The sequence below is a fragment of the Pararge aegeria genome, chromosome 3, assembly GCF_905163445.1.
Source record: "Pararge aegeria chromosome 3, ilParAegt1.1, whole genome shotgun sequence".
NCBI lineage: Eukaryota > Metazoa > Arthropoda > Insecta > Lepidoptera > Nymphalidae > Pararge > Pararge aegeria.
The window spans coordinates 8,317,938-8,330,229 of NC_053182.1; the positions used below are offsets into that span (position 1 = coordinate 8,317,938).

Genomic DNA, 12,292 nt, shown 5'->3' on the forward strand with positions numbered 1-12,292 from the left:
ATCAAATTTATTTTTGTACCTACATGATCAAAGATATTTGGTATCAGTTACAGCTGCGAAATATAGCGAAGTCGATTTTATGTGGACACCGGCACACAGGAGGGAACGAACAAACCGATTATTTAGCTAAATCTATTATAAATTCTAAAGTTAATAATCCGATGGCGGCAAGTAAAAAATACCTTACACTGATTAATTTGCATTCGCAAAAAAGACAATGATGCAAGAATAGAAAAATTATTGAACGAATACCACTAAATAAAAGAAGGCAAAAACCCTGGTTCGCTAAAATATGGCAAAGTTTAACGACTCGGACATAGTCGTTCTAACGCTCATCTTAGCAGAATGGGTATTATTTCCTTCCCGTTGTGCCCAATCTGTAAAAAAAGATTTGAATAAACTGTCATATTTTTTTTATTTGTCCTATGTTTAATATGGAACGCCCACTATTAATTGATAAGTTATCAAAGATTTATAAACCAACAAAGATTATCCTGCGTACTACTCAAGAGCTTTTAAAAAACACAGAAGCTTAAAAGATTACATATGAATATATTACATCAACAATTGAAGACATTTGAATTACCTACCCAAATTAGGAAAAACTACTGCTTGGAATATTTTACTTTTATTTACACTGAAAATATGGCTTTACGCCTTACTATGAGATCGAGAATATTGTACACATGGCTTTATGCCTTACAATCAAATAAGACATATTATTAGACACTGCAGACATGGCTGTACGGTGATATACCTTTGCCTTCTCTCTATGGAAAAGAATAAAAAAAAAAGTTCTTCAATAATCAATCATCAGTCGTCACTGTCGTAATGAGAAATACTTAAATAAAAAAAGAAGAAGAAGTAGAAAAATAATCTTAATTTATCGTATCATTATTTATAATATAATTAACTTTCTTTATAACAATATGAACATTCTTAAACCTGAATTGTTATGGATCGAACAAAGATGTTACAGACTAAATGATCTCATTACGGATGTGTCGGCGCTTCAAGAACATGATTTATATGAAAGTGGTAATAAACTAACATCTCATTTTCATTACATTGCAAAACCCTTCTTTTCTTTTCTCCCTTATGGACACTACGAAGAAATTTAGATTTTATTATAAAAGGTATAAATAAATAAATAAATATACTGCGCAATACACACATCGCCATCTAGCCCTTAAGTAAGCGTAGCTTGTGTTATTGGTACGAAGATGATCAATATTTTAATGAATAATATACATAGATACTTATAATATAATATATAAAGACCCAGACACTGAAAAACATTTATGTTCATCACACAATCATTTTGCTAGTTGTAGGAATCGAACCCAAAGCCTTAGACCCAGAAAGCAGGGTTGCCGCCCACATGGGTTATCGGCTGTCCGTATAACAAAGAGTTATTTAGTCAAATTTATTTTTAATAATAAACCTCTCAGATATATAGCTTAGATTCAGGTATTCTGGTTTTCTCATGATGTTTTCCTTCACTTTTAAAGCAAGTTATAAGGAGACTGAAGTTCTTACTACTCTTACGGCTAACCACTCTTAAGAGACTTGGAAAATATTTTTTTCGCTTATTTCAGATGCACCTAATAATGAATTTGAAGAGGATGATTTGGATGACGTTGACTGCAAAATCGACCAGGTGGATGACAGCCGATTTAGCACCAGTATCCATGTCTCCAAGTAAAGAAAAGTTCTACTTATATAAATAAAATTGACACAAATGTTTCAAGTATAACTCTGCACAAGACTCAGGAAAAGGCAAACTGTATTGTATCATATCTGTATATCCATATTAAGGCTAGTTTAGTGTGCTACCATTTGGTATGGTAATAACCCTTAGTGAGAAGGGTTCTCATAATTAATGAAACCATTATTTGTTGCAATTGGTGATCAGGTTCTAATGACAGCACTGAAAATGCATGGTGAAAATTTTACTTTAATATTAATTTACATGTCAAGTTTGAGTTCTCTTAAATCAGTAGAAGGGAATGAATAATAAATGCAGTTTTGCTTGAACAAAATATATATATATCAGTTGGTTTAAATATGATAGATACAAATTTTTGGAACACATAAAACTAATAAAACTGATCTTGATCACTTTTGTGTTGGTTCTGGATCCCCAATGAGCATCTCTCTTTGTAGTTGTGTAGTGTTGTTCATAGTGAGCCATAGTTCATTATTATACACTAGCTGATACCCGCGACTTTGTCTGCATGGATTCCCGTTTTATTCCCACGAGAACTCTCTTATTTCACAAGATAAAAGGTAGCCTATGTTAATTTTTATGTCAAAGGCTACATGCATGCCTAATTTCATCCAAATTCATTCAGCCATTTTTGCGTGCTTGAGTAACAAACATCCACACTTTCACATTTATAATATTAGTAGGATTAGGTTATTATTGTAAACCACAACCTATCATTATTTAGTACTGCTATGTGCCAACTCACCTTATAACTTCTGTATCCTATGTTGATTCCAAAAATTTGTATAGTATATACATGTGGTAGTAACCATTCTTCTTGTTTAATTCTTTAACATTAGTTTGTGTTTACAGACATTACATGGGACATATTATAGGAAAAAGAGGTTGTACTATTGCAAGAATTAGCAGGGACACCAAAACAGATATCAAAACACCTAGACCGGGACAAAACAAAGATATTACAATCATGGGACAAAATGTTTCCGTAAGGATTTATTTTGTATTTAAGTGTTATTATTTGAAATAATAATAATGTTTGAGTATATAAAATAAAATATGGGTCTCTTTAATTTTAGCGTGTGAAAATAATGATGTTAATTTTTAAATTTAATGATCCGTTTATGAAAAGGCATCTATTTTTTACGCCAATGTGCGATGCAATGTTAATTTATTTCATAATAAGTATAATTTAAAAAAATATGAAAATGCTTGATGAGTTAGTTAACCAAAATATTCAAACCCCATTTCAGATGAGTGCTTTAATGCGTTTTGAATTACTAGTTTCAACTAACGGCTTATAAGTATCCCACTGCTGGCCTCCGCCGTCAAAGGAGAGAGGGTTATAATTTGTCGAAGTTATGGTGTAAAATCGACAAACACTTTCATCCCCTCTCCCAAAGGAACCGAACTTAATGTCGGGAAAAAAAGTATCCTATATTACTTCTAACACTTCCAAGAATATTTGTTCACGAGGATCGGTTAAGTAGTTTTTGCGTGAAAGCGTGACAAAAAAACTTACATTGACATTTATAATAGTAGGGATACTATAATTTGCATAAAGCAATTTTTGATTACAGAGTGTCAAAGCAGCTGTACGGAGAATAAACCTTGTTGTTATGGCATCAAGAGTGAAGCAGGCATATACACATTTTGTATCCATTCCAATGAATTCTCCTGATATTGTCAAAAATTTCGAGAGTTTTAAGGTACATTTGTCTTTGCTATTCTACTGCTATTAATTTATTAATTAATACATTTTATTTATTCCACTATAAGTTAGCTCTTCACTGTAATCTCACCAGGTGGTAAGTAATGTTGCAGTCAAAGATGGTAACAGGCTTACCTGTTAGGGAGTATGTCAGTTATGTTAGGTATTCTGTAGGATATATTTCGGAGAGTGCTCAAGAACTAGTTGATTTAGTTTCATCATCGCTTTTTTACCATCGAATCGCGAGGATCTGCATCACTACGTGGTCGACATACCGCGGCCGCGTACAAAGCGCTTCGCATCTTAGTTTCTGATCCGCTAGGATCTGGAATGCCCTTCCAGCTTCCATTTTCCCTAGTGCCTACAATACGAGTACCTTCAAATCAAGAGTGAATAGGTATTTTCTAGGCAAGCGCGCTCCACCTTAGGCTGCATCATCGCTTACCATCAGGTTTGATTGCTGTCAAGCGCTCAAAAAAAACAAAACAAAACTTGTAAGAAATCCATACCCCTTTATTTAGGGTGGAATAGTCCTTACAGAGGACTGATCACCCGTCTGGCAATGGCAGGCGTCCCCTCAATAAATAATAATAAATAAAATACCCATTAATCGGTTTCTACGCGACATCATACCGGATTTTAGTAAAACTTTTATTTTTGTAGTAATAATTTACGGAGCAAGCAGATGCAGCTGACGGTGTAAACCCATCGCCTATAAACAGAGCAACTCTTCGCAAGACATGCCGGGTTCGGTAATCACTTTTTTTGACCAGACAGAGCATTGCAACAATGCTGCTTTGCGGCAAAAATAAGCCTGGCAGTGGTACTTCCATAGACCTGTCACAAAAAGCTCTACAAAAAACCCTCCCACGCGCTTGCCTTTAGCTAGGAATCGGATTAAATTTATAACCTTAATGGTTTTTTTTTTAAGTTTTACAATGTTGTCATGAATAAAAGCAATAAAAATTGTAATCTCAAGTTTTTCAAATTTCGGCAAATCATTTTTATATATTACGGTTTTCGCTAGGAAACTCATATAACTTATGGAATAGTTGAAGAACTGTGAATTGGCCCCAAAACAGTTTTGACCCATTGGAAAAAAGTCCTAAACAATAATAATAATAATAGGTAATTGAAAAATAAACATATGAAACGAGTACTCATTCCTATTTCTTTAATGAAAACGAACCGAAGAAGATTTTGAAAATATTGATAACTAGCGATGAAAAGGGCATAGCGTATGGCAAGATTGTCCAAAAAAGGTCGTGGTCAGAGGTTGGTTAGGCTTCACACACTGAGCCTAAAGTTGAGAGAAGCACCCGGAATTGACCAATTGAAAGGGGTGGTCAAACATCACGACAACGTAGACCAGACACATCTTTTGTATCAGACAGACTTTTTTTTTTAATTAGACAGATATATTGCAGAAAAGACCTGTTGACCGTAGATACAGGTCTATATATAAACTTAAATCATGGAATCCCTCCGTGAAAAATTTAAAGAAATAGGTATACATACGATAGCCTCACAATAAATTTATAAAAAACTAGCTGTTGTCCGCGACTTCAGTTTCGCTAAGCCTTAAATGAGGGGTTTGCTACTGTCGGCTGAGGATTTCTATCCTCTATCTCTAACTACATTCATCAGATCTGCACAGTTTTGGCAAAATTAAACGCATATTATAACCTCTATAGTATTTGTACTAAAATATAAAATAATTATTTAAATCGGTTATAATTTTTCGGAGTTTTGGTGTAAAATCGTCAAATACTTTCATACCCTCTCCCAAAGGAACCGAGCTTAATGTCGGGATAAAAGTATCCTATATTACTTCTAACACTTCCAAGAATATGTGTACAAATTTTCATGAGGATCGGTTACGTAGTTTTTGCGTGAAAGCGTAACAATAACAAATAAACTTACATTGACATTTATAATATTAGTAGGGATAGTATTTGTAAGACAAAACATTACTATTTATAAATGATCGACGAACGACGATTGTTTAAATCCACTTTGGATTTAAACAACCGTCATACTCGAAATAGACATAAGTTAGTGACATCTGCATATCGTTTGCGAAAGGTTAGAAGTCTTTTGTGGGATTGAGTATATGCTTTTATAATATGATTTCCAAGGTAATTTTGGCCAATGCATACCTAAGTTTAAACAATGTGTTAAAACACATTTCATAAATCGTTGTTACTATAAGATTGATGAATTTCTTAACGATAAGGGTGCTTCGAAGCAAGCTTAGCTCTCATCTCTCACAAGATAGATAATTTTAAAATATTGCAAACTGTAAAGTTATGTTTAAAAACAGCAATCGGCTGAGTTTCTTGCTGGCTCTTCTCGGTGTAATCTGCCTTCCGAACCGGTGATAGAGTCACTACAAACAGACTTGAAACTTGACGTTTCAAAAGTGCTTATAAAGTGGGCCTACCTAAAATAATTGAATTTTGAATTCTTTAACTTGTTTAGCCACGTAGCAAAAATGAAGAGTAATTGGTTGAGAGGTGCTAATCCATCCATTTCCACCTGTTTAGGCATTTTCAGAATACTTTTGGCAATGTCAGGTTAACGTTAAGAAACTATTTACATGTCGCCTTTTTTATCAGTATAAGTCCCAAAGTTTTGTATAAGTCCCAAAATTAATGTACTGCAACAGGATCATGTCATCTTCAAGATGGCAAAAAGTCATTGAACAAAATGGTACATAATACATACTTACTTTAAATTAATGTAAATAAACTTTGAAAAAAAAATGTTTTGAGTTTTCATATAAAACGCGAAGAAACTCTTCCCCCAATCTATTATTATATGGTTTTCCGTAGGAGAACGTACTTCAACAATGTCCAGGCATAGAAGATTCATTGTTCATCAAACCTGGTAAATTGCATATTACTGTTGGGGTTATGTGCTTGATGGACAACGAGGAAAGACTCATGGCCACCAAATTGTTGACAGACGCGAGGGACAAATATATTATGTAGGTATTGATATGTATATGCTACTTGCACCCAATAAGGGCCGGCTCACTTAAAATTAATCATGGCTTTAGCACAGAATTAAGAACATACAGAAGCCTCATTCAGTCATTATTGCATGCAGTGCATTGTGTCCAAAAACAGTAAACCCTGCTCACGTCTCACTTCACACCCGCGAAATGTTGCTAGCTCGCAAACTTTTCCTATTCTACCCATTTTATGGTAAACACTTAGGACACTAAAGGTGAAAACTATCACCTGCTAAATGGAATGACTTTGACTGACTGATTTTTTTCTTTTTTAGGTTTATGTATAGATAGTTGTAGTGCTATAATTTTAAAGTGCTTTATTACATCGATCCGGTATCGCAAAAAAAAATATTCACTTTTTATTGCAGATATTATTTTACACAATTCTTGTATTTCCAATGTACTTATTACTTTGTCTTGGCTGCAGATATTGACATAACTTACTCTTTATGTATATCACTCTATTAAACCGATAATAATACTACTACAAAAGATATTTCTATTTAGATACTTGTGAAAGTTAAGCAATGAGTGATGACATACATATTTTGAGAAGCTTTCATTAGCAGGAGCAAAAATGTGGTCATTGTTATATTAAAACAATAATTTCTATTCAATATAGTTGGTTAGGGTTGTGATTTTTCATAATTTAATCGTCTTAAAGTCTATTTTAATCGAGTATCAGTGATGTTTTTTTCGGGTCATTATTCTGTTTTAAGTAAATAAGTGTTATTTCAGGCCAATGCTTCAAGATTATCTGCCGTTCAATATTAGAATAAAAGGATTGTCGTACATGAACGACGATCCAAAGGCGATAAATGTACTATATGGGTGCATAGAGGAAGATGGGGCCCCTTTTGGTTTAATGCAAAAGATGGTTGATGCGGTTTATAGGCACTTTAATAAAGCAGGTAATTGTGATTTCATCGTCAGTTAAGTTTATGTCTCACTGCCATTAAGAAAGAAGGATGCAGCGCTTTGATCCGCGACGCTTTTTTAATGCGGGTTGCCAGGCTTATATTTTTTAATTTATTTTATAAAAGAAATATTTTGATTTTTTTTTACAGTGTTTAATGTATGCCCTTCATAAAATTAAATGAAATTAAATATTTATTTTGCTAAATATAGGTTAGTTATTGGTGGTAGGATATAAAGTTCCAACATATTCTTTTAATAAATACATCAACATGCAAAATTTAAACATTAATTTATTTTAATAAAGTGAAGTGGGTATATAAATTTGTTAATTGCATTACAAATGTCATTAATATGATACGTCCAGTCACAGTGTTCATCTAATTTAATACCTAAAAATTTTACATAAAGTCATCTGTGGGTAAATAAAGCGCTCGAGTGAATAGATGCTTTCTCTCTCTCTTTAGTCGCTCCCTCATGACTGAGGATCGTGATCACTGGTATGGCGAGTAATCTTGTCATATAAGATCTCTCTCCATCGGGTCCTGTCTTTGGCCATTTGTATTGCGTTATAGAAGGTACGGGCACCAGTTTCTCTCAGTTGATCTGACCACCGGGTTGGAGATCTGCCACGGGGACGTTTGCCTTCTACATTTCCAACCACTATCAACTTTTCAATGCTCTCGTTTCCGCGGCGTGTGATATGTCCAAAATAACTAAGGATGCGCTGAAGGCAAATGGTAGAAAGACGTGTTTTAATTTTGAGTTGTGAAAGAATTGATACATTTGTGCGCTTGGCAGTCCACGGTATGCGTAGCATTCGCCTCCAGCACCACATTTCGAACGCATCAATTCGCTGTCTTTCTCTAGCGCGAACAGTCCAAGTTTCTACGCCATATAGGAAAATAGGAAAGATTAGTGCTTGTACCAGTCGCAATTTGGTTCTATTCGTTATGCTACGATTCTTCCAGATATTTGTTAACCTAAGCATCGCATCCTTAGCTATCGCTATTCTTCGTTTTATTTCGGAAACGCATGAGCCATCACTAGAGATTAAGGAACCCAGGTACGTATAAGTCTCTACAGTGTCTATATCCTGAATGCTGCAAATATTGGAAAGTTTACTCGATCGATCTACCACCATGAGCTTGGTTTTGCTTCGATTTATAGAAAGTCCTAGATCTTCGCTTTCAGATTCCAATTTTTTGAGCAATATACTCATATCTTCATAGGAAGTTGCGAGAAGTACAGTATCGTCAGCATACCTTAAGTTTGCCACTCTTTTCCCTCCAATTTGAAACCCTTTATCCCAGTTTTCCATGCATTTTCTCATAATATGCTCCCCGTAAATGTTGAACAGCATAGGTGATAATATGCAACCTTGGCGCACGCCTTTCTTGGTCTTAAACACTTTAGATAAACTGCCATCAAGTCTCACATAGGAATGATTATTGTTATAAAGATTGGCAATTAGACTGACCAGGTGTTGAGGTACTCCCATTTCTAGTAGTATTGACCAGAGCTTTTCCCATCGCACACAGTCAAATGCTTTAGTATAGTCAATAAAACACAGTAATACAGGACAGGTAAACTCACGACTCTTTTCAATGATTTGTCTTATATTCAGTATCTGCTCTCTTGTACCTTTGCCTTTCACGAACCCAGCCTGTTCTTCTGGGATTTGCCTATCTAAGAAATTTTTAAGGCGATTATGTAAAATGTACAACATAATTTTGCTTGCATGAGATATCAACGAAATTGTTCTGTAGTTAGAGCATTTATTTTTGGATCCTTTTTTGTGTAATGGAACAAAGACAGAATCAGTCCAATCTTCAGGCCAAACCCCAGTTCTCCAAATGGTGTCACATATGTGTGTTAAGGTTTGGACTCCAATAGGACCCATAGCTTTTAAAAGTTCTGCTGGAATATTGTCAGTACCAGGTGACTTGTTGGTTTTTAATGCCTTTATTGCCTGTTCAACTTCGGCGATAAGAATATTGGGTTCTTGATCTACAATGGAGTTCCACTTAAAGGGCAGGTCAGAACTCTGTACATTATAAAGTGCGGAGCAATATTCTCTCCAACGGTCCAATACTGTGTCTATATCGCTAAGTAGGTGTCCGTCTATATCTTCTATGGCCCATGTTTTTACGATCTTAGATTTTGTTAGTTCACGCAGTTTTTGAAAAAGGTCACGAGTCTCGTTTTTCACCGCATGTCTTTCAAGATCACAGCAGATGTTGTTAATATGATCATTTGTGTCTTTGCGGCATTGTCTTTGCACCTCCCGGCTCATATCTGAATAACGCTCTTGGTCTTGTACCGTCACCAGGCCTTTTTCTTTCAATTTGCGTCGTTCCATTATTATTTTAGTTGTTTCCAACGAGAAGTGCTTTTTCATGGTTGCTGCCGTAGTTGTGACTCTATTTTTTGACGCCTGCGCAATGATCACATCTCTCAAAGTCGGCCATAATTGCGAGCTTTCCGTATTTATTAGTGACATTGCAGAAAGATCTTTCTCTAATCCATCTTTGAAATTGCTTATGTGTACATTTTTTAAATCCTGCTTAAGCTTCTGTTTTAGAATTTTCTTTACCCTAAGTTTATAAGTACACATGAGAAGCTGGTGGTCGCTTCCGCAATCTGCTCCTGGATATGTTTTGGCATTAAGTACAGAAGACCTCCACCGCGATTGGATCATAATATAATCGATCTGGTTTCTAAAACGATCGCCAGGAGATATCCAGGTGTAAAGACGCCTGTGGTGGTGTTGAAAACAGGTATTCATGAGCGTTAGGTTTTCTTCCCCGCAAAACTGTAATAGTCTTTCTCCTCGTTCATTGCGTTCTCCAATACCAAATAGGCCAACATGGCGCCTTAAATGATGATCATCAGCCGTTTTGCCAACTTTTGCATTGAGGTCTCCAATAACCATAGTAACTTCTCGTTTGGGTATTTCTTTAATGGTCTCAGATAAAATACCATAGAATTCTTCAATTTTTTCATCCGTGCATTGGGCCGTAGGGGCATAGACTTGGATTATATTAAGTTTACAAGGTCTAGCATTCAATTTTACAGTGAGTATTCTTTCGCTAATAGGTTTATATCCAAGTACACATTTATTGAGTTGTGCTGATATAATGAATGCAACCCCTCTGTTACTTTCATGCTGCGGTCCAGAAAAATATATTGTGTTACCCAATTCAGATGTAAAATGCCCTGAGCCTCTCCAATGGGTCTCACTTAAACCCAGAATGTTAATTTGCTTTCTTTGCATCTCTGCTTCTACAACACTGAGTTTTCCATCTTGGATTAGACCGCGGACATTCCACGTTCCAATAGAGTACCCATGTTTTGCAGTAGATGCTGTAGCTACAAACGTACCAGAATTATTGATTCCTTGCGGTGTCGCCTGGTCCCTCGCGATGGCAAGGCCGATGATGATGATGTAGATGCTTTCTAAAATCTTTTAAATAATGGGAATAGATCGAAAAATTATATCGCATTGTACAAATACTTCTGTTACTACTTCAAATTAGCTATTACTTTTTTTAAATACCTCCATGCCTGAGTGTTCTCCATAATGTTCTGAAAGGCGTTTGGAATATACCAATCTGCACTAGGTCGCTACGTTGATGTGAAGGGGGTTGATGATCAAGATGGTGATGATTATGGTGATGATGATGTCTTAAACTTATTTTTTTTTTTAGGTTTAATGAACGAGAAGTTCTATCGCGACAACGTGAAAATGCACGTAACATTACTCAATTCAAAGTATAGATCGCAACAGAAAGAAATAGAGGAGTCTGAGACTAGTTCGGAGAATACACGAGCGCGAAAAGAGCCCTTCGATGGCTCAGAGATTCTGTCAAAATTTGCTAATTACGATTTCGGTGTCGTTGAATTCAATAATATTCATTTGTCACAGCGCAGCACTGTGGGCTCTGATGGATATTATCAACCTAGTTTTGTCATTTCTTGTGTTAGTACAAACTAATAAAGATTTAATTTCAATGCAGTTGTTTCTTTTTGTTTACTACCCACAGGCTAGGACCAAGCCCGCTGTTATCGTGAGGTTGAGATGTTAATTTTCTACAAGGTGGTTTGTGTGAGATTTCCTATTGAACGAGCGCATACGAGTGTCAATTCTGTTTCTCATTATTGTAACTAGATGGCTCTCTTTAGTTTCTCTTTGGTAGAAAATATCACTCTCACGGCACTCGGATGTGACGTTACATACGTATACTTAGTACAAGATTTCTCGCTCGCAATCGAGGAGTCGTTTACGAATCTTTCGAACATTGAATCGTGGTACATGTACCTAGAAGTCGTGAATTAACATGAACCTAGTGGTATTAGGTTAGACTCTAGACGCTTTAGAGTCGAAAATCCTATACTACTGATTTTTGTTATACAAACGTTCTGTCAAAAGCTCGAGTTAAATAATCATAAGCAAATTTGAGATTAAATTAAATATAAATAAGTTCCATTTTACTCCGATGTTTAAGTATTTGCATACTCGGAAACTACTCTTATATTGCAAGCGAGCAACTCTTGTGTTAAGGCTACAGGAGATATCAATATATCGTACTTTTTTGGTACCTTCTAAGAGTAAATTTGATACCACCGTTTTATTTAACGTAATATTTTATTTTATTTTATCACAAAAATAAACTTTTATTTTAAGAAATCTTGGTCTTTGATTTTTCCGGCTTTATGATACTTAGAAGTAATTCCGTTACATTTTCCATTCCTTTTCCCAGAATCCATTGTGCAGTTTCTGAACATTTTTATTCAGTTGTCTGCCGTAAGTGTCGAAGATACTTTCGTTATTAGATACGTAGGTATTTAAGTTGTGTGAAAATCACAATGCACATAATATACGTTGTTTAAATGTGGGTATATGTTCCATTTGAACGTATGA

At 35.3% G+C, this 12,292-nt stretch overlaps 1 protein-coding gene across 3 annotated transcripts; it reads left to right on the forward strand.

The window, feature by feature from the left end:
* Window positions 1-834: 834 nt before the first annotated feature.
* Window positions 835-11,386, forward strand: LOC120637325 (activating signal cointegrator 1 complex subunit 1). Of its 3 annotated transcripts, XM_039909116.1 has the most exons (8): window positions 837-852; window positions 884-1,038; window positions 1,599-1,701; window positions 2,582-2,714; window positions 3,307-3,435; window positions 6,272-6,426; window positions 7,192-7,364; window positions 11,079-11,386. In XM_039909116.1, the coding sequence occupies exons 2-8, from the start codon at window positions 930-932 to the stop codon at window positions 11,363-11,365; spliced, it is 1,089 nt and encodes a 362-aa protein (XP_039765050.1). In that variant the 5' UTR covers window positions 837-852; window positions 884-929; the 3' UTR covers window positions 11,366-11,386. The 3 variants fall into 3 exon arrangements, with proteins under 3 accessions (XP_039765051.1, XP_039765049.1, XP_039765050.1); XM_039909117.1 differs by having other exon boundaries at window positions 835-1,035; XM_039909115.1 differs by having other exon boundaries at window positions 836-1,038.
* Window positions 11,387-12,292: the final 906 nt, after the last annotated feature.

What these genes read in the sequence shown, in the direction of transcription:
- LOC120637325 (XM_039909115.1), top strand. Translation starts at nt 930, where the DNA reads ATGAACATTCTTAAACCTGAATTGTTATGGATCGAACAAAGATGTTAC. An exon ending in ACCAGTATCCATGTCTCCAA is followed by an intron (nt 1,702 to 2,581) that starts GTAAAGAAAAGT and finishes TTGTGTTTACAG; the next exon opens with ACATTACATGGGACATATTA. An exon ending in TCATGGGACAAAATGTTTCC is followed by an intron (nt 2,715 to 3,306) that starts GTAAGGATTTAT and finishes TTTTGATTACAG; the next exon opens with AGTGTCAAAGCAGCTGTACG.